At 45.2% G+C, this 23902-nt stretch overlaps 1 protein-coding gene and 1 pseudogene across 6 annotated transcripts in view; one reads left to right on the top strand and one right to left on the bottom strand.

The window, feature by feature from the left end:
- Positions 1-23902, bottom strand: part of TRAPPC9 (trafficking protein particle complex subunit 9) — a 649394-nt gene that overhangs the window by 457364 nt on the left and 168128 nt on the right. For all 6 annotated transcript variants that reach the window (XM_063079205.1, XM_063079204.1, XM_063079202.1 and 3 more), the window contains one exon: positions 16674-16826. In XM_063079205.1, coding sequence (XP_062935275.1) covers positions 16674-16826 — 153 coding nt within the window. The remainder of the gene's footprint in view (positions 1-16673; positions 16827-23902) is intronic.
- Positions 12169-12902, top strand: LOC134364151 (adenylate kinase 2, mitochondrial-like; annotated as a pseudogene).

Below are 23902 nucleotides of genomic sequence, written 5' to 3' on the forward strand. Positions count from 1 at the left end.
CAGACGACACGAGCTCAGTCCTCAGTTGCAGCAGCAGCAGCTCACAGCAGCAGTAGCAGCGGTGTCCTCTCAGGGAATCCTAGGGGCACTGGCAGCAACAGCTTATAGCAACAGCCTCCGGCAGCAGTACTGGCTTCCCCATGCCCACCCACCCCCCAGGTGCATCCCGGGAGCAGAAGGGCCCTGTAGATCAGAGGCCACTTGTCCTTTATATTTAAGTCCATAACCCAGAACACCTGGGTGCACATGCACAATTACATTAGACAATAACCAAGGAACACCTGGGCTCTGACCATTTTCCTATATTTTCCCTACACCTAGGAAACAAGTTAAAACCACAATGAGATACCACCACTCATGGGCCAGAACAGCTACAAGTGAAAAGACTGACAATAGCAAGGTGTGATGAGAGCTGGGACAAGGGGAGCTCACACGCATTGCTGTTATGTGTGTGGACATCAAAACCACCACTTTGGAAACCTGTTTGGCTGTTGATCTATTAAAGCCAAAAAAATGCGGGCTTCTGTCCACCAATACATGTGCAAGAATGTTTATAGCAGCACCATTCATAATAGCCAAACACTGAAAACCACCCAAATCTTCCTCTGCAATAGAATGGTGTAAAGCTACAGCAATAGCTACACTAATTGGATGGCTAGGCAATAGTATCGTTAAACCAATTCATAACTAAAGCCAAAACGTTTCATTATTTTAGTTGTACTAAGTTCTCATTTGTACTGTCAGGGCTAGGGCTCAGACCTTTCAAACCCATTGTACAGACTGGGTCACCAGACCCCTCACATGCAGGTCCACGCTAAGTAATTGGGAAAGATCCCAGGAGCCATTGGTAGACAACGAGCTCAGTCCTCAGCAGCAGCAACAGCAGTCTACCGCAGATCCAGCAGCAGTAGTGGCGGTGGCCTTTCGGGGCATCCCAGGGGCGCTGGCAGCAACAGCCAGCAGCAGTAGTGGCCTCCCTGGCGCCCCGCCCCCCCCCCCCGGCAGGCAGGAAGCACTGTGGATTAGAACCATTCATTTTTATACTTAAGTCCATAACCCAGGATACCTGGGTGCACATGCGCAATTACATTAGACAATAACCAAGGAACACCTGGGCGCACGTGCATATTTACATCAAATGCTCGGCAAGATTCTGAACATCTGAGGTGCCCTGACCATTTTCCTATATTTTCCCTACAAATGGACAAACTATGGTACTTTCACACGACAGAACGCCATCCAGCAACACAAAGAACAGATGTAACACACAGCACCATGCATGGGTTGCAGAAATACTGTTGAGTGGGGGAGAAAAAAAGACAAAAAAGTATATACTGACTTTGGAATTCTGACCTCCAGAAATGTAAGAGAATACATTTGTGTCATTTTAAGCCAATGAGAAAAAAAAAAAGACACAAAGAATGTACCTTGTATATCTTCTATACAAAATTTAAGAACAGGCAAAACTAATCTACAATGACAGAAGTCAAATTACTTTGTCGGGGAGTTATTGAATGGCACACAACTCAAGGGAAGCGGAGGGGTACTGGTTATTACTCGTGTGATCTGGATGGTGATTACCTACATTCACAGGAGCATAACAATAAAAATTCATCAAGCTGTAAGCTTAATGTTTACAGTACTCATTTCTTTATGTAAGTTATACTTCCATAAAAAAGACTTCAAATACCATTTTCGATAAAAAATAAGATATCTAAGAACAAATCTTGTAAAATACTATAAGACCTTTATAGAGAAAATTATAAAATGTTACTGAAAGATATTAAAGACAAATAAATGAAGAGACAGACAATATTCATATAGGAAGACCAAGTATCATACAAGTGTCACTTCCCCCCAAATTGATCTATAGATTCTAAGCAATCTTAATCTATAGTTTAACAGACTACTTTGAGGAACTTGACAAACTGATTCTAATATTGATATGGAAGAGCAAAGGACAAAGAACATCCAAAGAGCTCCTGAACAATCATCTGGTCAGGAGACCTGCACTTCCAGATCTCCAAGCTCACCAGCACACAGAGAACAAGCAACACCTGGGTCTGCCTGGCACAGCTGCCCTGAGACTTGGGGAATGGGTAGGCGTTTTGAAGTAGACATGCAGAAGTGAAGACAGCCCCCACCAGTGGTTCCCAAACCGTGCTACACATTAGAATCATCTGGGGTACCTTTAAAAACCCTGATGCCAATTAAAACACAATGTGTACGGGTGGGAGCCAGGCAGATTTTTAAAAGATCCCCAGGTGATTCCAGTGTGCAGAAAAGTTGGAGAACCACCGGTCTGTACTTGCAGGCAGTAAACATGAGGTCAGGGCAAATCAGAGAAATGCAAGTCATTCTGCATTTCTGGAATAGAAACTAAATGAGGGAGAAGAGTGGGCAATGAGACCACACGGCAGCAAGGGCGGGACCAGGACAGCATGTCTGAGACCCTGCTGAGGGCAGTGCAACGCCGCCAAAGTCATACGGCAGACAAGGAACGTAATCAGATTCTGCCTCAGAAACAGGGCTGTGGTGGCGATGTAAAAGACAGTGGAGAGGGGCAAAATAGCAGCATGGAGACCAATCAAAAGACTACTAAAATGGAAAGATGAGGGAGGCCAAGGGCCTGAATCAGAGCAGTGACGGCGGATATAGAGAGAAGGGGTGGAAATACTTAGAAAACCAAGTTGACAAGACTTGCGGTGATCAACATCGTGTGCAAAGTCAACCAACCTGCAGCGATCTGTAGAAATCATGCCTTTCTTCTTTGGACAAAAACACCCTTGAATCCCCTCTGCCAAGCACCTGCCTAATGTGTCGTGTGGTGAATCCTCACCAGCTTGACTGGAAAAGGCAGCAATGAGAACGATGTGAACAGTGGTCCCAAAGACTTAAGCTCCAGTTGCTGCAACGGGATCATCTGTTGCTGACGAACGACAAAAACCCAGATTTTCATTCTCTCCTGGTGGGTTAAGAAGTTTTTTTCCAACCTGAATTTAAATCGAAGAACTAAGTCAACCTTCCCACCCACAGGGCTAACAGTGACTCAGGGATAAGTCACTTAACAGGTTAGGAGACAGATGTCTGGGGCAAGAATTCGGCAGACGGGTGCTGTGAAGCCTTCTGTATAGAAGAGAGTCCCGGCACTCAGAGGGTGCTCCTGGGAGCTGCAGGGAGGCAGGCGTAGGCTGACCTTTCCCGTGGCTTAGCTATCGTGCTGTGAAATTCCTATCTGTGCATCAGGAGGCTAGGAGGTGGCACTGGCTAAATATAAAGATGGGCAAGCTGTCCAGGGCATCCTTAACCTTGTTCCTTCAGAACAAAGGCAGATAACCCACTGAACACAAAACAAAAGTGACACATGGCCGCTACAATCCGAAAATAATTGCAGGTCTGAATCAAAATGTAAGATGAGAACCCAATCTCAGCTCTAAGGTGCAGAGAGCTTGGAAAAGCAGTGCTCCCACCCTTACAATGAGAAGAAAGAAAAAAAAAAGCTGGATACACTGAAAATTAACTTTTCCCAACTGATTAGAGTGCCCAAGTCACAGGGAAAACAATTAACCTGGAACGTGGAGAGAGGCACCTGCGGGTGGAAGCAGACCCCCCCCAGCTCTGCCTGCACAGGACTCTGCTGAACACCAGGCAAGCCCACCAAAGGTTCAGCTCGAGATCCTTACGAGCTGCCTGAAGCCTGGGGTGGGCTGAAAAGAGCATAAAGGCCTAGGGACTTCAGACAGAGGGGCTTTCCCCTTCTGCAGACTTTTGCGCCGGGAGCTTACTGGGAAGATAAAGGAGGATCCTGAGAAAGCTTCTCCATGGAGCCAGCTGGAGAGGGGACCAGCAGTCAGCACAATAGGCCAGCCTCCCCTTCGCCCTTATGGAGTCAGAGCAGGGCCAAGAGCCACAAAGAAGGTGGCAGTTTTGAGGCACTGCCAGAAACCCACCACCACTGGGGCAGGGGAACAGCTGACCTGAACCAAACCTCACCCATGATCTCCCCCTGAATCTCCCCTAAAAATCAAGGGCCTTACGAGCAGGTGTCAGATAGAGGGCAGGGGTGGTCACTGAAGCCATATAAGCAGATGGGAAAGTCTTGAGAGACAGAGCTTAGGAACAAAGGAGAGGAGGACCATGGATGGAACCCTAGGGAATTCCAGTCTTTAACGGTAGAGAGGAAAAGGAAAAATCTGCAAATGAAACTGACAGCTGCCTGGGAGGCAGAGGTAAAGCAAGAGAGTGGAGCTAGAAGCAAGACATTAAATCACAAAGGAGACTGCAACCCTGCCCTCAAGATGCACTGGCACAGCACGAAAGATCAAGTGCGCAGGCACAGCCCGCAGGCTGGAGACCATGCAGGCACAGAGCTGCCATGGAGCGTGGGGTCCGGACCCAAGGCCAGGCTGACCTCTACCATGGCTGCAGCAAGTGGCCACTTAAAGGACACGTAGCAAGGGCCGTAAGGACATGCCCTGAGCATGGTGAGCGCTCTATACATACTCATTCTCTTTCTGTCTCCTATACCCCCTAACCTCAGCAAAAACCCAAGTTCCATAAAATCCCGGCTTTCTTCTCAAAAAAAAAAATGTCTGTGAAGAACTCAGGCATCTAGGAACTGCAAAGAAAAAATATCATAGCATTAAAATTCTAGTCACCTTTGTCTTTGACTCCTGGGTAATTCGGGATGAGTCACAGTTCTTTAAAAAATAAGACTTGAATTCCAAAAATTAGTATTTATTTTCAAGTAGAGCAGCAGACGAGGACAAAGACCCCGAATAACTGTCCCTATTTCAGAGTACAGTAATAGGGGAAAGGGGCAAGCTACTAAAGTGGATATAGTATATTTGAAAGTGATAACTCCCAAAAGAAATTAATTCCTGGCCACAATGATAAGTGGAAGCATCTGTTATCATCAAATTGTGAAGAAGCAAAATATAATGAAATGCCAAACATAAATACGTTTTTTGGGGTTTTTTTTTTAACATTAGCCTCCAATTCGGGACAAAGAACTGAACTGATTCCAACTTCGCATAGGCAGAGTTTGTCTTTAGCCTGATAAACATGAGGCATTTCAGGCAACAAGAGATGCATTTTTCCATGGGGAACAGAACAGATTCTAATAGGAGCTCACCCAACTGCTTGACCTGCTACTAAATTCTGAGCTGCAAACACAGCAGTGTTCTGCAGTGACAGTGTGCAGGGAGACAGGGGAAGGATGTCCTTGGGGGAGAACAGCCTTGCCAGCCTGCTGAGTTCCCTCCAGCCCACCTGGGACCCCGATTGAGACCTGCCCATCTCACCCTTGGATGACTACACTTGTCACCTGCCACGCCCAGGTGAAGCTCAGTGATACTTCCAATCCAGCCCACTCACCTTCTTAAAACAGAGTCCCCATCAAACCAACCTTCTTTATTTTTGATTTTATTTTTTTATTGTTACAGATATTCATGAGATACAAAGCCAACTGTCACCCCTCATTCCCAAGATGTGAAGGTCAGATTCATACTGGCAGCATGCCCATCACCCCAAATTGCGTTTGTACCCCGTGTCTCCCACCCAATTATCCCCAACCTCCCTCCCCATCCCTCTTTCCCCCACTCCACTTTGTATCCCTAGGTGTGCTGTCTCCCTCTGCAAGTCCAAAGTACCACTGTGGTCTTTCTTTCCTTCCTTCCTTCTCTCTTAGCTCCCACTTATGAGTACGTGCACAAACCAACTTTCTTTTTAAAAAAAAAAAAACAAAAAACCTTCAGCGGTTCTCCAGTATCCTTCCAGTAACGCCCAATTACTTCAGGAGTTTCAGGCCTGCCCATGCCTTTCTTTATTCAGGGAGACCCTGTTGCCTCCACCCATGCCTTTCTTTATTCAGGGAGACCCTGTTGCCTCCACCCCTGCCTGGTGGTGTTGGGGCCACCTTCAGCCAGGTCCCATTCAAGGACCTTTGCTCAGAAAGCAACTGACATCCCAGCCCGGACAGATCCCCCTTCACTGAACTCAGGGACTGGAACACTGAGTTGGGCTTCATAACGTGCCTTTTATCCCCTCATTCAATGGATATTTGCTGGGAATCTTCTCTGAGCCAGGCCCTGTGCTGGGTATTGGGAATAGAGGGGACATAAAGGGAAACAGTGCAGAGAAACTAGAACAGCACTGGCAGGTGCAAGGTGACACACAGAGAGGAACTGCCTTTGCCATGAGAATACACAAGAGAAAGGACATGCTTGGCTTGAAAGAGGAAGTGACTAATGTTGGGGTCAGCAGGCAAAGGACGGATGCATGCCACAGTGAGGCAAATGCTTGTTTTTGAGAAAAACCTGAGACACAATAGAAGATGGATTCGGGAAGGTGAGGCTGGTGGCAGAAGACCTACTGGGCCCGTATAACAGTTTGAATGAAAGACATTTAGTGTGCATAAGAGTGCAACGTGTAAGAGTGCGAAGCGGGGGGACAGAACGTAGGACTACGCACGAGAAGGAACAGACAGGTCTCAGCGATGAACTAATGAAGCTCTAGCAGAAAGAGAATAGTTCAGAATGACTCCCGGGTCTCTTGGTTGTCCTTCTGGGTGGATGGAAACACAGAAAGACGAGCAGTTGGCGGTGAATTACAATGTGTCAGAGTTTACACAGATTGAACGGAGGTGCTTTGGGGACTGGCAGGTGAAAATGTCAGGAAGCCAGCTAAGACTATAGGAGTGGAATTCAGGGCCAGAAATAAAGATTTCAGAGTCATTACTAAGTGTTGGAGTTTTTAGAGTCCTGCAGGAAAAATATGGCTTAAGAAGAGAAAAGGAGGGAGGACGAAATTGTTAGGCACAGCAGTAGCTGGAATGTAGACAGTGGCGGAGCTTCTGGAGGACAACGCCAGCGAGGTGCAGGAAGAGCAGCATCCGAGGTCAGGAGAGGGTGTGTCCGGGCCTGACAACTGCAACCAGGAGATGGCGAGGGGAGGCCAGAAGCCTGATTTCAGCAGGCTGAGAAGCACAGATTCCAGCCCAGCACCCACAGGGAGGGGTTTAGAAGAGCTGGGTGGGCTGAGGAATTTGTTTTAGCAAGTGCCCTCTGAGGCTGGTCATCCAAAGATTATGACTTAGAAGAACATTGCCAAGTTTGGGCTGGCCACTTAGCTCAGTTGGTTAGAGCGCAGTGTTTGTAACACCAAGGTCAAGTGTTCAGATCCCCTTACGGGCCAGCCACAAAAAAAAAAAAAGAGAGAGAGAGAGAAGAATGCCACCACTGACAAATTCAAAAGTCCAGAGGGAAAGGACACTTGATGCAGAACACAAATCAGAATGGGCCCCTGATCAGGAGTGACACACCTTCCTCAGGATCAAACACATGGAAATACAGTGTATTCCAGAGGGAGAGGGAGAAGCCGAGAGAGCTCCCGCCTCATGACCTCCATCTATCTTTGAAAGGAGGTCATCTGCTAAGAGGGAGGGGTGTAAGAGTGGAGACGGCACTTGACAAAAGCAAAACTAGGCACACCCTTGTCCATATTGTTTGAATAAATGAATGTTTAATGCTGGGGAGACCTATGATACAGACAAGCCTGTCTTCCCCATGGCATGAAGATTCGTGAGATTAAGTAAATGCTATTCACCAGAGTCAACTGGTCCCTTCTCAAGATGTAAAAGCAGCAACCATTCAAAGGACAGACCACACTGCCCACTTCCTACCCCCTCCCCTCCACCAAGGGTGGGACACACTTCACTTGTACTGGTATCATACCCCCATTTTAAAAAATCAAGTCTCCATTTATCCGACAGAACTGTGACATTCCAATCCCAGCAAACCAGAACTTACCTCTATAGCCACCACAAAGATGTACCTGGACACACTGCTGTTTGCTCCTAAAGGAGGGAAGGGGTGGAACGGTGAGGCTAGCACCCGCAGTGAGCAGCGCCCCTGGGTCTGCGGTGTGAGGTCCTGGACAAACCACCTCACCTTTCTGGGACTCAGGTTCCCGTCACGTAAAACAGACTAATTAGATCAGATGACATCTCCAGCCTCACCTCGCCCTGTGATGCTAAGGACCACCATTCCCCAGCAGAGAAAGCTAACATTTCTCTTACAAAACTGAGAGCCAAAAAGTACTCAGAAAAAGAAAACCAAATTAAATAATTAATTGGTTGAAAAGGAAACCAGAGCAGTTGACATTTTCATTCTATTGTCAAACAATAGCAACCCCTGAAGGTAGTTTTCATTTAAACCATCGATCCCAATGAAATCAAAACACCAATTTATCATCTCTCCGAAAGCTCACTGTGCTCAGATGTGTCCCTCAGACAAAGGGGACATATGCAGCAGACTGTCTTGATCTTCAGGATAGTACCTTGATAATAAACTTTTTGGATAAAACTAATTCTTCAGTCTGATCAGATGAGAAAGCTGTCTGTTATGTAAAAGTATGATTACCAGGATATTTTTAATTGTTCTATTCTTTTGAAAACATTTTATTGTAAAATAAAATGCTGATTGACAAAACTGCATAAAATACAGGGTACTTCAAAAAGTTAGTGAAAAAGAATTGAGAGATAATAAGAATCTTTCCACGAACCTTTTGAAGACCCCTCATAAATGTACAGCTTAATGAATTACTATGAAGCAAAGACCCTGGAAACCACCACCCAGGTCAAGAAACAAAATTCTGCCAGCCACCCAGAGACCCTCGATTTGCCTCACCCCAACCATAATCTCCTCCCTCTCCACCAAGTCACCCCTCTCCTGACTTTATGACAGTCACCTCCTTGCTTTTCTTTATCATTTTACTACCTGGTCAAGCAGCTATGAACACCACCATTTAGCTGTGCCTGTTTTCAAATATGCCGTTTAAATCCCTTCTAAACTACAGGTAGCCCTTCCCCCCGTTTTGGTTTGGTTTGGTATCTGTGTGCCTGTAAAATATGCAACATACAATTTACCATTTTAACCATATTTAGGTGCACAGTTCAGCAGCATTAAGTACATTCACAGTTGTACAACCATGACCACCATCTGTCTCCAGAACTTCATCCCTTTTTTTCCACCTTATAATTCACTTGCTGAAGAAACCAGTTCATTTGACTGCAGAGTCTCCTGGAGTGTGTACCGCTGACGCATCCCCGTGGTGCAGTTTACCACGTCTGTCTGTCCTCTGACATCCTGTATATTTGCAGTTAGAGCTGCAGCGCTGCTCAGACTCGGGTGTGATTTGGGGGCAGTGCGAGGTCATAGGAGGTGCTGTGCTAGCCCAACAGGAGGAACGTGATGTGCAGCTTTCTCTCATTTTGTTATGTGGGTGCCCATGGTCTCAACCCATGAATCTAGTAAGGATTGTAAAATGATGATAGTCCAATTCTATCATCCCTTTTTCAACTGTGAGCTGTAATACTTCTATAAAGAGAAATTCCCCTCATCAACTACTAGATTGTCCAGTGATAGCTTGTACAGAAAGGCAGAATAAATGCTCATCATTTTCAAAATAATGAACTGGCCCCCACCACTTTCCAAAGGTGAACAGCTCTTCTTAGCAGCACTAGGAGCTCCTGGACTGAATCACAGTTATCACTCTTACTGGTGCTCACGTTGCCATCCTACGGCTCCACCGCCTGCTCCAGACCTGGATTGGTCACTTCTCCAAGAAGCACTGGTTTCCTTGAGTGGGACAAAGTGTTTCTAGACCACGACGTGGGCATTAGGAACGCTCCCTGCTGTGGGGCTGGTCAGTGTCTAGGCTTTGATAGTGTACAGGACTAGGAGATAGATGAGAGGTAGACAGACAGACTGTAAGGTTTTTACTTAACCTCTTCTATCTTACATTAGTTACCTCCTGTCTTCTAAAGGCGAATCCTAGTTCAACAGCAGACTCAGATGATAGAATTAGATTATTGCAAAATTAATCATTTACTTCATTCCAAATTAATACACAGCTTCAAAATATCAATACCAACATCAACACTGTCTCTACCAAAATAATGACTGAAAACTGTTTAAAAATTACTTTTGCATATGATTTCCCCGTGCTATCTTTTAAATTTCTATAGTGTCTGGATACCGTGAGAGCAGACTGCCATGGCACTCCTTTCAGCACTCACGTGGTCTCAGCTGCACAAGTAACTGTATGTTTAATGCTCACCACAAGTCCTCATGACAATGTGTCCCTTGTTGTTTTGGTTGTCCTCACCTAGAAGAATCCTCAAGAAGGATCATGAGAACATAATCCTTGTGTTCCTACATGTTGACAACAATTTGTCTGAGCTGGTCATACCTGAAATTAGTATAGCTGGACCTAAAAATCACATTTTCTTTACACAAGGACATAAAACACTATTCTGTTGATTTCTGGCATATACTGTTGCTGTCAAAAAGACCAATGGTAATCTGATTTTTTTTTATTTGATGATAAATCACTTGCTATTTTGATCTGAAGGCCCAGAAGATTTTTTTTTTTTCAAGTTCAGTACTTTTATCAGAATATGTCTTGGTCATTCTGGGTCAATGTTCTCGGGAACACAGTATGCCCATTCAGTAAATAGTTTCAAGGATGTTTTCAAATTTCAGATAGTTTTCTTGATTTACAGTTTTGAACATGTGGTTCTGCTGTACTGGCTCCCTTCTTTGGTGTCTCATAGGAGATGATATGTGTGTGTGTGACATATATGTACACATGTTAGATTTTCTCTGCCTGTCTTCCAGATGTGTCACTTTTCTCTATCATCGCTTTTCTCTGTTAATTCTTTTTTTCCCCTCCTTTTCATCTTCTGTTTCCCTTAATGTATCTGTTAGGTATATTCACTTCCTGGAGAATAAATTGCTACAAAAAATTTTTTTCTTGTGTTTCAAGTTCTTTCCTGAGTTCTATCCATCTCATATCTGAGTTTTTCTACTTCAGATTTATGTTATTCTTCTGTAACTTGTATCATTTCTCACTGTCTTTTAACTCATTTTGAAATACTTCATAATTTTCATCACTGAGCACATTCTTCTGGCACGCTTTCATGGGTTTTGGGTGTGTTATTTTTTGGGAGGTGCTCAAAAATGTGAGAGCTAATTTTCTAAATGACTCAGCTCCACTCTCCGCCCACACTTTTAGCTGGACTTTCTCTTTCCTTTGCTCTTCTATCCCACATCATTCCTAGCAGCTTCTCCTCAGCTGGGTCTTTGTTCTAGAACAATTCTTTGCGCTCATCTGCTGTTGGAACATGCCAAAGCTCTCACTTTTCAGCCACTGTTCTCAACGCGGCCACTGAACTGTCTGATGAGAACCTATTGGTTGTTTGAAGGATCCTGGATCTGTCAGTTCACTACAGCAAACCCTTGGACACCAGTTTAAACTGCGTGGGTACACTTACCCATGGATTTTTTTCAGTAAATATATTGGAAAAATCATGACATACCTAACCAAACAGTTAAGTAGCCAATGTAACAGTAGGCTATTAGAAGTTAAATAGTTAAGTACTTAACTACAGTTGACCCTTGAACAACATGGGTGTTAGTTCGAAATCCATGTATAACTTCTGACTCCCCAATAACTTAACTACTAATAGCCTACTGTTTATCGGAAGCCTTACTGATAACATAAACAGTTGATATACACATATTTTATATGTGATATGTATTATATACTGTATTCCTACAATACAGTGGGAGACAAGAAAATGTTATTAAGAAAATCATAAGGAAGAGAAAATACATTCACAGTACGGTATGTATATTTAATAGAAAAAAACCCACGTATATAAGTGGACCCCCACAATTCAAACACGCATTGTTCAAGGGGCAACTGTGGTTGTGTTCTGTTTCCTCTTGCAAGATGCTGAAGCCATGTAGCTATCAGTGGTTTGTCTTATCCAAGTTGCTCAGTCTATATTACTGGGTAATTCACAGATATCCAAAACCTAGAACAGTTTACCACCATCTTCTAAGATTTCTAATCTTAAACATAAAATTCCAAGAAATCAGAAATTTCTGGGTATTGTTTCATAGGAAATGAACATACTGTTTTCTGTGTGGAAAGGTGATTTCTCTTACCCTAGGCTGGTTGTATGAGGAACACAGACAGTTCGCTTCCCAAGGACTGAAGATAAGAGAAATAGTTTGCCTTCTGAGAATTCATTTGGAAATCAAAATATAATAGACCAAAGGGAGGTGTGCAGGCAGATGGCAGTGAGATGCTTTGGTGGACATGACTCCCAGCATGCCAGCTGCCAAACCCAAGTACCTGAAGCCATCCGGACCATGCTGCTAGGGCTGCCCATCGCTAGCAAGGGTGCCCAGGCACCCAGATTGGACAAGAACTTCTGGGTCTGTTTGGCCACTGTGGACATACTGAGGGCTACGGTGGCTTCTGGCTCAGAGGTGGGAAAAAGCTGAAGGCAACCATGGGTGCTGGGAGACTGGTGAGCAGTGGGATGGCAGTGGAGCGCTGAGAAGAATTTGGAGGTCTCTTTCTTGTAGATGGCCTCCCTCGGACCTCATTAAAAAGAGGAAAGAGAAGCTTCATTCTGTAGTTGAACTGAGCATCCCAGACCCTCTGCTGATCTAGAGAATCACAGGAAGGCTGATTCTCCCCATCAGTGGCCGCTTCTCCCATGAGGAGTTCAACCCCCAAAGGATCCCATGAAAGATGACATCACAAGGAACCACTGTTCCCTCGCTCGGATGATAATGAGAAGGCCTTGCAAATCCACCTGGAGGCTCACCACACACAGACTACCCCACTTGTGGGGTCCTCCAGGAAAGGGGGTCCACTCTGCTATCGATGTGTCCCAGACCCCTGGTTTCGCATTTGCGTGCATCCTAGCAGCCTTCAGCAAAGCCATGTCCCAGGAACAGAAGGCCCGAGATTGCACCACTGTTCATCACCCACGGAGTGATCCCTGCTCTAGTGCTAGGCAGAGGGAAGGGTGGTCAGGGTAGAGATGGTGGGGGCGGCGAGGGGCTCCAGAGGAGCAGTTGGAAGGACAGCAGTGTTGTTGTGTGAGGTGGTTTGTTTTATACATACGAGGGAGTATTAAAAGTATAGGTAGGGCCGGCCCGTGGCTCACTCGGTAGAGTGCGGTGCTGATAACACTAAGGCCGCGGGTTCGGATCCTATATAGGGATGGCCGGTTTGCTCACTGGCTGAGCGTGGTGCTGACAACACCAAGCCAAGGGTTGAGATCCCCTTACCGGTCATCCTTTTAAAAAAATAATAAAATAAAATAAAAGTATAGGTAAAGGGGAAAATAAATTTTAAAAAAGCCAAATGTGATTGAAGGGTATGGGTAGAAATAGGGAGATACAGTATTATTTCTAAGGAATCGGTTTTTTATTTACTCTGGGTGACAATATTTTTTAAAGCCAATGCCCAAAGACCTCAGCTTTTCCCTCAGAACCTCAAGGGTTGCCAGGCCAAGAATGCAGGAATCAAACTGTTGTCCTGCCTGTCCTCCAGCTTGGACAGCGGGGATTGACTACTCACCCTGTTTCCCCACATCATGAGATCAAAAGTTACTTCCACACATGAACGAGACATTCATGGGTATGTTCATGGGGGGATGGGCTCAGCAAACCGGGTTTAGGGGAGTAGGAGAGACTGGCCCCCCTCCCTTCCCCTGACTTACAATCTGCCTGCTCTCATGGGTGAGCTCTCAGCAGCCGCCAGCACATGCCACAGTCCCGCACTCCTGCCTTCCTTCACCCATGGTGTGTGAAGGGACCCTTTTAAACAAATGAGTGAATGTCCCAAGCTATATCACCCAAAGGTTGTGTTTTCCATCCTCAAACCCTGTGGCGGGGACCACTCGACAGCACTGTGATGTATTATTTTCATTGGGGTGCCTCTCTTAACTAGCCAAATGCTGCCTTGTTTGGCCCCTAAATCAATAAAGTATGTTAAAAATTTGGACCAAAAAAAAAGAGATCAAAGCAGTGTTCTACAAAGTCATCTTTCCTCCCTATTTTTTATTTTGGAAAATATCAAACTTACAGAAAAGTTACAAGAATAGAAATGAACATCCATAAACCCTTACCTAAAGCCACTAATTTTTAATAATTTAACACCTTTACTTTATTCCTCTCTATATTCACATTCATACAGTCTTTTTTTTCCCCTGAACTATATTGAAGTTAGTGCAGGCATAATTATCTTTCTTCCATAAACACTTCTGCTTATATTTCCTAAGAACATTCTGCTACAATTTAAATTTCATTATCATATTCAATATATTTGTCATTGATACAATAATATTATCTAGTACAGTATATAGTACATATTCAATTTCCTCAATGTCCCAGAAATGTCTTTAGAGTCTTTTTTTTTTTTTAATCCAGGAGAGGATTAAGGATCACGCATAGCATTCTATTGTCATACCTCTTCGATCTACTTTACTCTAGAATGGTCTTCCCACCTGTTTTTACAAAATGGAAACTGTAGTAACACTTACTTTACAGAATTGTTGGGAAGATTAAATAGAAATAATGCAAATAAAGTGGCTAGCCCAGTCGTTATGCACAATATCTGAAAATGCTAAATAAATATTAGTTGCTTTCCGTGTGTCTACAGCCCACACTGAATCCAGTATCCTGGTTTCTGTGACGGCTATATTTATTGCTGTAAATTTTTCAAGTGGCATCTAATTTCAATAACCATAGTTAATGTGAATCCCTGCATGAAAAACAAATTGGATCCACATGTGGCCCCAGTTAGATGTTTCTGAGACTGCTGGACTGTGGGCCACATGGGGGTCATCTCCCAGTTCCAAGAAGCCACAAATGAGCCTCTGCCACTGAGTTTACAGCTGTCTCCAAATAAGGGCTTAACGATGGCCTTATGAGTCCTCAGACTAAATGGCACCTAATAATGCACTGTCCATACACCAAACTCTGCAAGGTTTTCTGTGTCCAACTTTTTCCTCTATAAAACTTGCCCAGTAAGATTCTCTGTCTCAAAGACTTGCTATGTAAACAACCAGCCAGAGCTTCTATTAACCATTATCAATAAAGGTCATCTAATTAATAATAACCATGTTCTATTTCATATATGTACTATATGCAACCAACCAAAAATTTGGCCAGTCTTATATTTACAAACCACTTGGTAACTATAATTCTAGTTATGATTTAGTTTTATTTTAAAAGATAGAAGGTATTCCTAGACTACAAATCCCAAGTTGCAATTTTGCTCTCAGTTTACAAGGTCAGAGAGCATGCCCCAGTCCCCTGCAAAAAGAAGCAGGACAATAATATAATAAAGTAGGTCTGCACTGAACACACAAACTCAAATAGCCACCAAAACACAAAAAGCTAAGGTTTCCACCATGAAGCCTACTAAACTGTTCCTCAGGAACGTGACATGGGTGGTCAGTAGCAGAAGCCACAGTCACGGTTCCCTCACTCCTCACATGCAAATAATCTCAGCTGGAAGTCCATTTTCCAAGGCATGCCTCCGGGATAATATCCAGTCAAGTATGCCCAGGACAGGTGCTGGGCACCGTTTAATCTGCCAAACTCCCTTCTTGGCAAAAAGAAGTCAGAACATATGTAACCCTCTGTCTACTTATAGAAAAATACAATTCAGTGGTATAAAGCAGTTTACAAACAGAGAAAAAAAAAAATACATCTCATCTGATATTTTTAAGTCTCAGTATAGTGGTTAATCCACTCAACTTTTTCAGTTTCTCATGTATCCAAAACTAACCTGTTTTCCCTTGCTAATAACATAAAAAGAATGTTTTATTAATTGCCAGCATTATACAAGGAACCTCAAAATGGTTATTGAAACATTGCAGAGAGTACAGACAGCAAATTTTATGTAGGCAGCTATGGACTGAATTGTGTCTCCCCCCACCATCCAGTCATATGTTGAAGCCCTAACCCCCAAGATGATGATATTAGGATGAGGGGCCTTTGGGAGGTAATTCAGTTTAGATGAGATCATGAGGGTGGCATCCCATGATGAGATTACTACCCTTATGAGAAGGGGTAGAGACACCAGAGCTCCCTCCTCTCCACCCAGTGAGGACACAGCAAGAAAGAGGCCATCTGCAAGCCAGGAAGAGGGACCTCACAGAAACCAACCATGCTGGCACCCTGAGCTCGAGCTCCCAGTCTACAGAACTGTGAGAAAATAAATTTATATTGCTTAAGCATATGGTCTGTGGTATTTTGTTATGGCAGCCTGAGCTGAATAATACTCCCCCACAATGCCTCCAAATGAATATATTAATGCATGCTTCACAATGTGACATAATTAATCTATGAAATCTTATTCCTAATCAGCTGGTCCTAATGTTACAACAAATACAAATTCTCATTTCCTCCAGACTCTTTCTCCTTATAGAAGTCACCAGACTTTGAAGGAGAATTTTATTATCACAGCTAATTAAATGTCTAAAGGATCACAGCAGTTATACTTGAAAAAAATGCAACAGTTCCCACATTCCACTAATTTGGGATGACCTCCTGGCACATGAGTACAAAACAGTAAAGAGTGAGAATTAAGAAATTGTTTAGCTAAAAATTACTTTTATCACTTTCAGACAAATACAGTAACTCATTGTTAACAAAGTACCCAGGAGAAGTCTCAGGCTGCTTGTGTTAATGGATGACAAGCAAGTCACAAAGCAAAAACAGCAGGCACCGAGAAATGGCGATTGTTACATTGTATCTGAGATGTGATGTGCTAATTAAAATCAGGAAAGGGCTTACCATCACTGAGATCCTGGAGGAGATTCTCCTGGCAGGAGAAATCCAGCTTCACTTTGATGTTGACGGTGAACGTGGCCACCTTCCCAGGCTGCAAAGGAAACTGGGCGAGAGTTTCTTCTAGATTCCAGCTCAAGAAGTCGCCATACAATTTTTCTACAATAAAAAAAAAAAATAATAATAATAATAATAATAATAATAATAATAGTGATAATAATAGTGATAATGGTAATGTAACAGAGACAATATGAGACTAACCAATCCCCCTAGAAAATTCTGAGGCATCTCAAAAGCAAAGTGAAAAGCACTTAAAATGTGATAGATCAAAGTACCAAGAAAATTCCAGAATCAAGAGGTGTCTCAAAAACGATCACCCCTGCTTACGAACAAGGCACGAGGAGGAAGAGCGGCCATCAGCAGAGGCCGCAAGCTTCAAGCCAAGTCAGCTTCACTCCACACGAGCAGCTGCTCCTCACTGACAATATCAGTGCTTTTGCTCTTACAAACTAAATCAGAGTTAAACTAAATTTCTCCACCGTGTAATTGTTTCTGTATTATTATCACTTTGAAGAGAAACAGATCCACGTTTAGTAGGAGAAGCATACTCAATATGAGAGACTCTCCAGAAGAAGAGACTACAAAATCAGAAACAGAGAATTCAGCACAATACTTGGGAAGGGCCTGTGGAGGCGAGGTGCTTCCTCGGTTTACTGAAAACCCACGTCTCTCTTTAAAACTTGAGAGTTGGAGTCAAACGGCCTTGGGTTTGGCACCTTTTTGACACTGACTAACCGATTCCCTTGAGCCCAGGTTTCTTCAAGTACAAAGTGGAGATGACTACTGCATCACTGGGTGGATTTACAGACTAGACAAAGCAACATCTGGGAAGCACCGGGAAGCTCACAGCACTGTGAAAACCAAAGGCACAATGTTCTGAGGGAGGAAGGGAAGACAGGAGAGAGACGGCGGGGAGGCCAGGCTGGTGCCCCTTGGAAGAAACTGTGTCACCTCTCAGGCTCCAGCTCCTGCCAGACAATCCCTCTTCACTGAAAACTGGGGTGTGTGGTGTGAAGCCTAAAATCAAGGCCCAGTATTATGGGCTGCCTCGACATCTGGCAAAACTGGGATGGCCTTGAATGGTCTCACCACAAGCACCCCTCTAACGCTGCCTCCCAACCGGGGGACCAGCACAGTTCCTGCATCCCTGAGCAGTGGGTTTCAGCTCCCCGCCAGCCTGCAGAACGAGTGGAACACACCAATCACTCCCTGCACGGGAACCAGGGGGCACCCCACCCACTTACCCCAAAGTCTGCCTCCCATGGCCTCTGGTTGGTTGTTCACTCTTTTCCTGAGTGTGACCCCCACGTAGCCCTGCATGGCACCATGTCCTCCTCCCCTGGGCTGTGAGTATATGTGACTAGTAAACTGCCATTCATCACATCTGTCCAGTGTCAGGTGTTGTGTATTTGACCATCCACATACCCTAGGCCGAAAATCCCTCCTCACCAGCAGGGGGACTAGGAGGACATTAAATCAGGTCCTTCCTTCCACCGAGAAGGCCCTGCCATGCTATGAGCCCCAGCGGGAAGGGCCCAGCTTCCTGGCTCCTCCTGTTGTCCCTTTAGTCTCAGAGGCAGGAGCAACTTGCTGCTGTTCCTACCTTCCCCTTGTGTGAACCAGTTCTGTGCTGAATTTCCTGTCTGAATAAGGAAACTGAGGCTCAGAGAGATTAAGTAACTTGTCAAAAACTAGGGAAAAGATCTAGAAGTCTAGATTCAAATAGTTCCAAAATCATTACATTCACTTCCTGCACAAAGGCACTTCATGGCAGAGGTAAAATGTAAAGTCCTGGTCACAGGACTCAGAAATCAATCTCAGAGGAATTCAGTAGAAGACAGATAGCTTAACCAGGGTCCACATGAAAGAGAAAAGATCTGTGGGGTTTGCAAACTGTAAGGACACAAGGCCAAACCATGCTGTGAATGCAAAATAAGTTCATGTCTTCCTGGCCGAGGTGTGCTCGGTCATGGCACAGTACCTCCAGAACTGGCCAAGATCCAGCTGAAACACGTCTAATAGACCAGCCGTGTGTATTCTGTGTTTCCTTAAAGAGGGATGCTAACACACAGGGACAGATCCAGAGGACGGTGTCCTTGAAAGGTGTTTAAAAAACCACATCACATTCATTGATTTACTTAGTCATCCACCAAACACCTCAAATGTGCCAGACACTTTCCACAAGTTACCTCACTTAATCCTCACAAAAGCCAGTGAAATAGTTGATATTGTCCCCTTTGTAAACTAAGCAAGTTAAAGTATGTGACTGAGGTCATTCAGCTGGTAAACAGAAGATGTGGCATAGCACAGGTGCTCAATAAACATCAGCTGCCCTGTAGCATCACCAGCTCTGCTACCTCATGAGGTGTTCAGACGTTCAGTAGACAGGTATCACCACATGACTTCAGAATGATTTGGGAAGAGATGGGCAGCTGTGAAAATGGTGACTTAATTGTTGAGAGGGCTGGCTTTGACAGCACTGTGAGGGACTCGTCGCCAGAGGCTGAGATGGTTTCAAGAAGCTGTGGATATCAAAGGAGATCCAAAAAGGAATTTAGAGACAGAAATGGAAATCGAGAACTGCAGGACAGTATCAACCAAGTCTCTAACATAAAGGTGGGAGAAGAAATGGGTCCACAAAATGACCTAAAGTAGAAGAAAGTATATCACATCTAAGATTAGCCACCATAAAATACAGGACAGGAATCTAAACGCTTCAGACAGAGCTGTGCAGAGAAACAGTAAAGAGTACAAAAGACGGATTCCTTTAGTATTTCAGTATCACAGCAGGTTACTGAATTATCTGTCTGGAAACCTGCTTCAACACACAACACTTGGCTCCAGGCTGCTCACGGCAAATGTGTGGACACTCGGATATACCACCTTCGTCTAGAAGGTGAGCCGTGCAGTCACAGAAAGAACAGAGACCTTCCAGCTGGAGGAGAACTTCACAGCTATCTCACAGCGAGAAACTGAGAGCAAAAGGAAGGAGTGTGACCTGAAATCCTATAGCCAGATGGACTGTAACTGTCTCCCCACCCCTTCGAGAAGGTTCTAAGGACACTGGTTTGTTACCATGGAAGGTAACCGGCTTCCTTCCTCTTGCTCTGTGAGAAACCACCCACCTGTTCTCTCCCTACAGTCACTGCCCTCCCTGCTCCACATGACTTCTTCCACGAGGTGCTCTGGGCTACCCTACCTGGCTCCTCTTGGTTACAGCTCTGCCTGTACTCAAAGAATCTAAATGGCTGAAAGCCCTCGAAGCTATCTAGTCTACCCTCCCACAAAACTCCAACACCCCTTCTTATTGTGCTTTCCTACAGATATCAACCCACCCATGAGCGGCAGCAGCAGATGCAGTTAGAACCCACTGAAGCGCAAGGTCCTGAGTTCCAGTGCCAGCTCCACCCCGTCCTAGCGTGCCCCTGGGTGTGTTACTTTCACTGGGCCCCAGCATCCCTCTCTTTTACAAGTAAAATTGGGGGGGAGGGAATACGAGCCTACTTCACAGCTGTTGTGAAGGTTGCAGGGTTTAAAACACACAGAGTACTTAGGATAGTACATGGTACCCAGTAAATCTTATGTAAGTGTCCGTCGTTGTTATAATTATTTGGACTTGTCAAGGACACCTCCAATGATGGGGGCTCACAGCCTCCCAAGCCTGCTGCTTCCTCTATGGGATAGTTCTAATACGTTTGCAAGTGTCTGAGCACCAACTCTGTGCTGGGCCCTGTCTGAAGTTCATATACTAAGGACACAGGAGGCATCTGACTGATGCCAGGGTGCAGAATAGTTAACTTACATCACACCTTTACTTCTTCCCAAAACCCTCATACATCAGCAGTACTCACATTACATATATGAACAAAACTGGGGCTCAGAGAGATCAAATGCTTTCCTGGGGTGCAAAGCTAGGAGGTCTCAGAGCCAGGACTTGAACTCTGCCCCCTCCTCACACACACCTACCTTGGCTCCATCCCTGTGGCCAGTTCAGCACGCAGATGCTGCCTCCTCTCCATACAGCGGCCCCTGTGTCTACCCAGGCCTCCTCCTCCCTGAGCTAAACCTCTCTGCCTTCTTTCTGCAGCAGCATGAGCAGCACAGAGGCAGGAGATGCGGTGCAGTGCCTTTTCCGAGCAGGCATCTAAGGACACCTCCAACACAGTCGCAGCAGGGGGGTCCCTGGACATGCCAAACACTTCCCCAGACCCAGACCTTGGCCCATCACATTCCCACTGCCAGAAATGTCTCCCCTCCTTCTCTCCCTGGCTGAATCTCAAGTCTTTTAATACCCAGGTCCAGGTGTTCACCTCAGACACACAGCTGCCCCGCCCTCCCACCACACACACCTCCAGACTGGATGCCGGCACCCCACATCCTAACAGTCAGTCCCTCTGTCTGTAGCTCTCACCAGCACACGAGTGTGGGGAGAAGGACCCCTTCACTGTCTTTGGGCAAATATTTACTGAGCAACTGCTGTATACCAGGCAGAAACAGGCCAAGGACCACCCTCCCAGGGCTCGTGGTCTGACAGAAGAGCTAGAGATTAGGCAAGAAATCAGACACACCAGATAAGTGTCAGGACGGGTAAGTCTTGAGTCCTTGCCCGCACACCAGCGATGTGCACGCTAGTTTGGGGTGCCAGAGAAAACTCCCCGGAGAGACTGACATTCAGACAAGAACAGAGAAGAGAAGTCAGGCAGCTGAGAAAGGGGGTGGACAGAGCCGTGCCGTCAACTCTGGACTGGCCCCAGGTGTTCATGCCTTGTCTTGGGTGTGCAGTGTGTTCAACTGACACCCCACTGAGACTCCTTACACATGCACTGGTCTTATCTCCTTCCTCCTACATAAAAATCTACAGAGCACAGAGATTTTAGACGTTTGCTCATAATTATTTTATTCTTTGAGCTTCCAGCACCAACCTAATCTGGAAAACACTGAATTTTACAAGTTTTCCTGATCTATGTAGTCTGAACTACAGTCCTGAAATTCTAACTTGCCGCTGGATATATACTCTGGGTATTTTGCCAGCACCCAACCCAAGATAGGAGTTACCACCTTCCCTCCCAATCCATTTACAGGACCAAGATCCTCCCGATGACCTGGGAACTCACATTCTACAAATATTTGTTAAACAGCCTAATAAATTCCACTTCGTCTTTATTTTTTGACCCAGTCAGTCAGTTCAGAATGGAATGGGATAAAAGACCCCAGGCTACATGAAACCAGGACAGAAAACCAACTGGGCCCTGAATGCTGGGGGCCAGATCCCAAGGCCTTAAGAACATCGGAAAGGCATGCTAACTTCTTTCAGCAGCCTTACCCACGTGCTGAAGCAGCACTGGCCAGCCTTCCTACAAACTGCCAACATCAACTAAGTTACTGAGGTTCTGCAAAAGACTCCCCTGCCACAGATCCCATCAGGCCATTTCTGAAACATGGGCACCAAGAGCAAGCCACTTCTTTGGATTCTCTCCTGGAACTGTTTGCATGACCCTGGGGACAGGCAAGAAGCAGGCGAGTGCTCCTGGGCACATCTCCAGCGATCCCAGCAGAGCGCCTTGGGAAGAGCACTCTGGTCTCACCTCTGGCCAGCTCCTCCTCTCCCTTCCCCACCCTTCCCGCTCTGTGCCCTACTTACCTGCTCACCCCTTGCCAAGAATGCCTGGCCTGCTTTCTCACACGGTTAACTGCTTCTGGTCCTTCACAACCCTACTTAGAGGCACTTTTCCTGTGATGCCTTTGGCATCACACTTTACTCCTACAGACTCTGACGTACACACCTCTATTAGAATACCACCCCTGTGTTAAGCAACTCACTCTTCCATCAAACAATCAGCAAATGGAAGGCAAGGACCAGACCTTGCCTTTGAATCTCACCACCTCGAGAGACAAGGTACTTATTGTGCTGGTCTAGAACACCAGCCTCAGGACAAACAGGCCTGGGTTCATATCCTGGCTCTGGCTGGTTATCCTTAGCTAAGTTACTAAACTTCTGTATTCCTCAGTTTATTCATCTATAATATGGGTTGTCATGCAGGCTCAAGGAGTTAATAAAACTCAAGTGCTTAAAATACAGTCTGGCTTAGAATAAAGGCTCAACCATTATTAGTTATTCCTCCCAGTCCCCGAACCCCAATCTCCTTTTCCTACCTGGATAACCCTCACACTCCTTCCCCAGAGCTATGCGAGGAAGAATACTTCCTGCAGAGCATCTAACACTGTGCTTGGCTCTCTGGAGGAGATCATTAGTGTTAGCTGCCATCAACATCCCTCCCCATGCACTGACTAACAGGACCTGGCACTCAGTAGGCACTCAACAGTATACATGATGCTAAATGTATTAATGTGTGCCAAGACATCATTTCAGATTTATAATTAGAACAGATGGAGAAAAGTTATGTGGAAAAAGAAGCATACCAAATTGAATGTACAATATAATTTCAACTGCATAAAAATTTCACATAGAAAAAAAGAAAAAGCAAAGCTACATGCTACTACTGGTTGTCTTTGAGTTGTGGGAACGTGTCAGGCCTTAAAAACTAACGCCACCTTAAGTGACATTACAAGCAGCGCCATTATGGGCCCACAGGGCGTATTAATGTGGCAGCCTAAGATGGCTCTGGGAGGAAGTAGGGTGGGGGTGTCTGTGGGAACCTTGCCTTAGCCCTTATTGACCAAATACGCGCTTCCGCGCTCGAGGTTGCAATAGCTAGGCATTGAGACAAGATGCATGTTCTCTTGACCTTTAAGCTGATAAGATTATGTAAAAAACCTCCCTTCCCCATTTGCCTTTAAAAGCAAGTGCTTGTGTGATAATAAACGGAACTGCTCGACAGAACCCCTGCCATGTCTGAGTGTCCTTTAACCAGGCTGTTTTGGGGGCCGGTGGTGTGCTCACCTCTCTTCACGGCGCTCTTCCCCCGTCTCCTTCCAAAGGGGACAGGAGGGAAAGAGGAATCCCGGGCCATTCGCTCACCCACCGAAAGCAACGAGGCTAGGGCTGTTCGGGTCGGCCGGCGGCGGACCCGACAGGAACATGGGTAATTTCAAATTGTTTTGTATTTTCTGAATTTTCTACAATGAATATATATTACACTTTTATAAACAAATACACATACACATATAAAACCATGTTAACTGTTCACCCTTGAACCTTAGCTCATCCCCCCCCA

This window comes from Cynocephalus volans, chromosome 15 (assembly GCF_027409185.1).
Source record: "Cynocephalus volans isolate mCynVol1 chromosome 15, mCynVol1.pri, whole genome shotgun sequence".
Classification (NCBI taxonomy): Eukaryota; Metazoa; Chordata; class Mammalia; order Dermoptera; family Cynocephalidae; genus Cynocephalus; species Cynocephalus volans.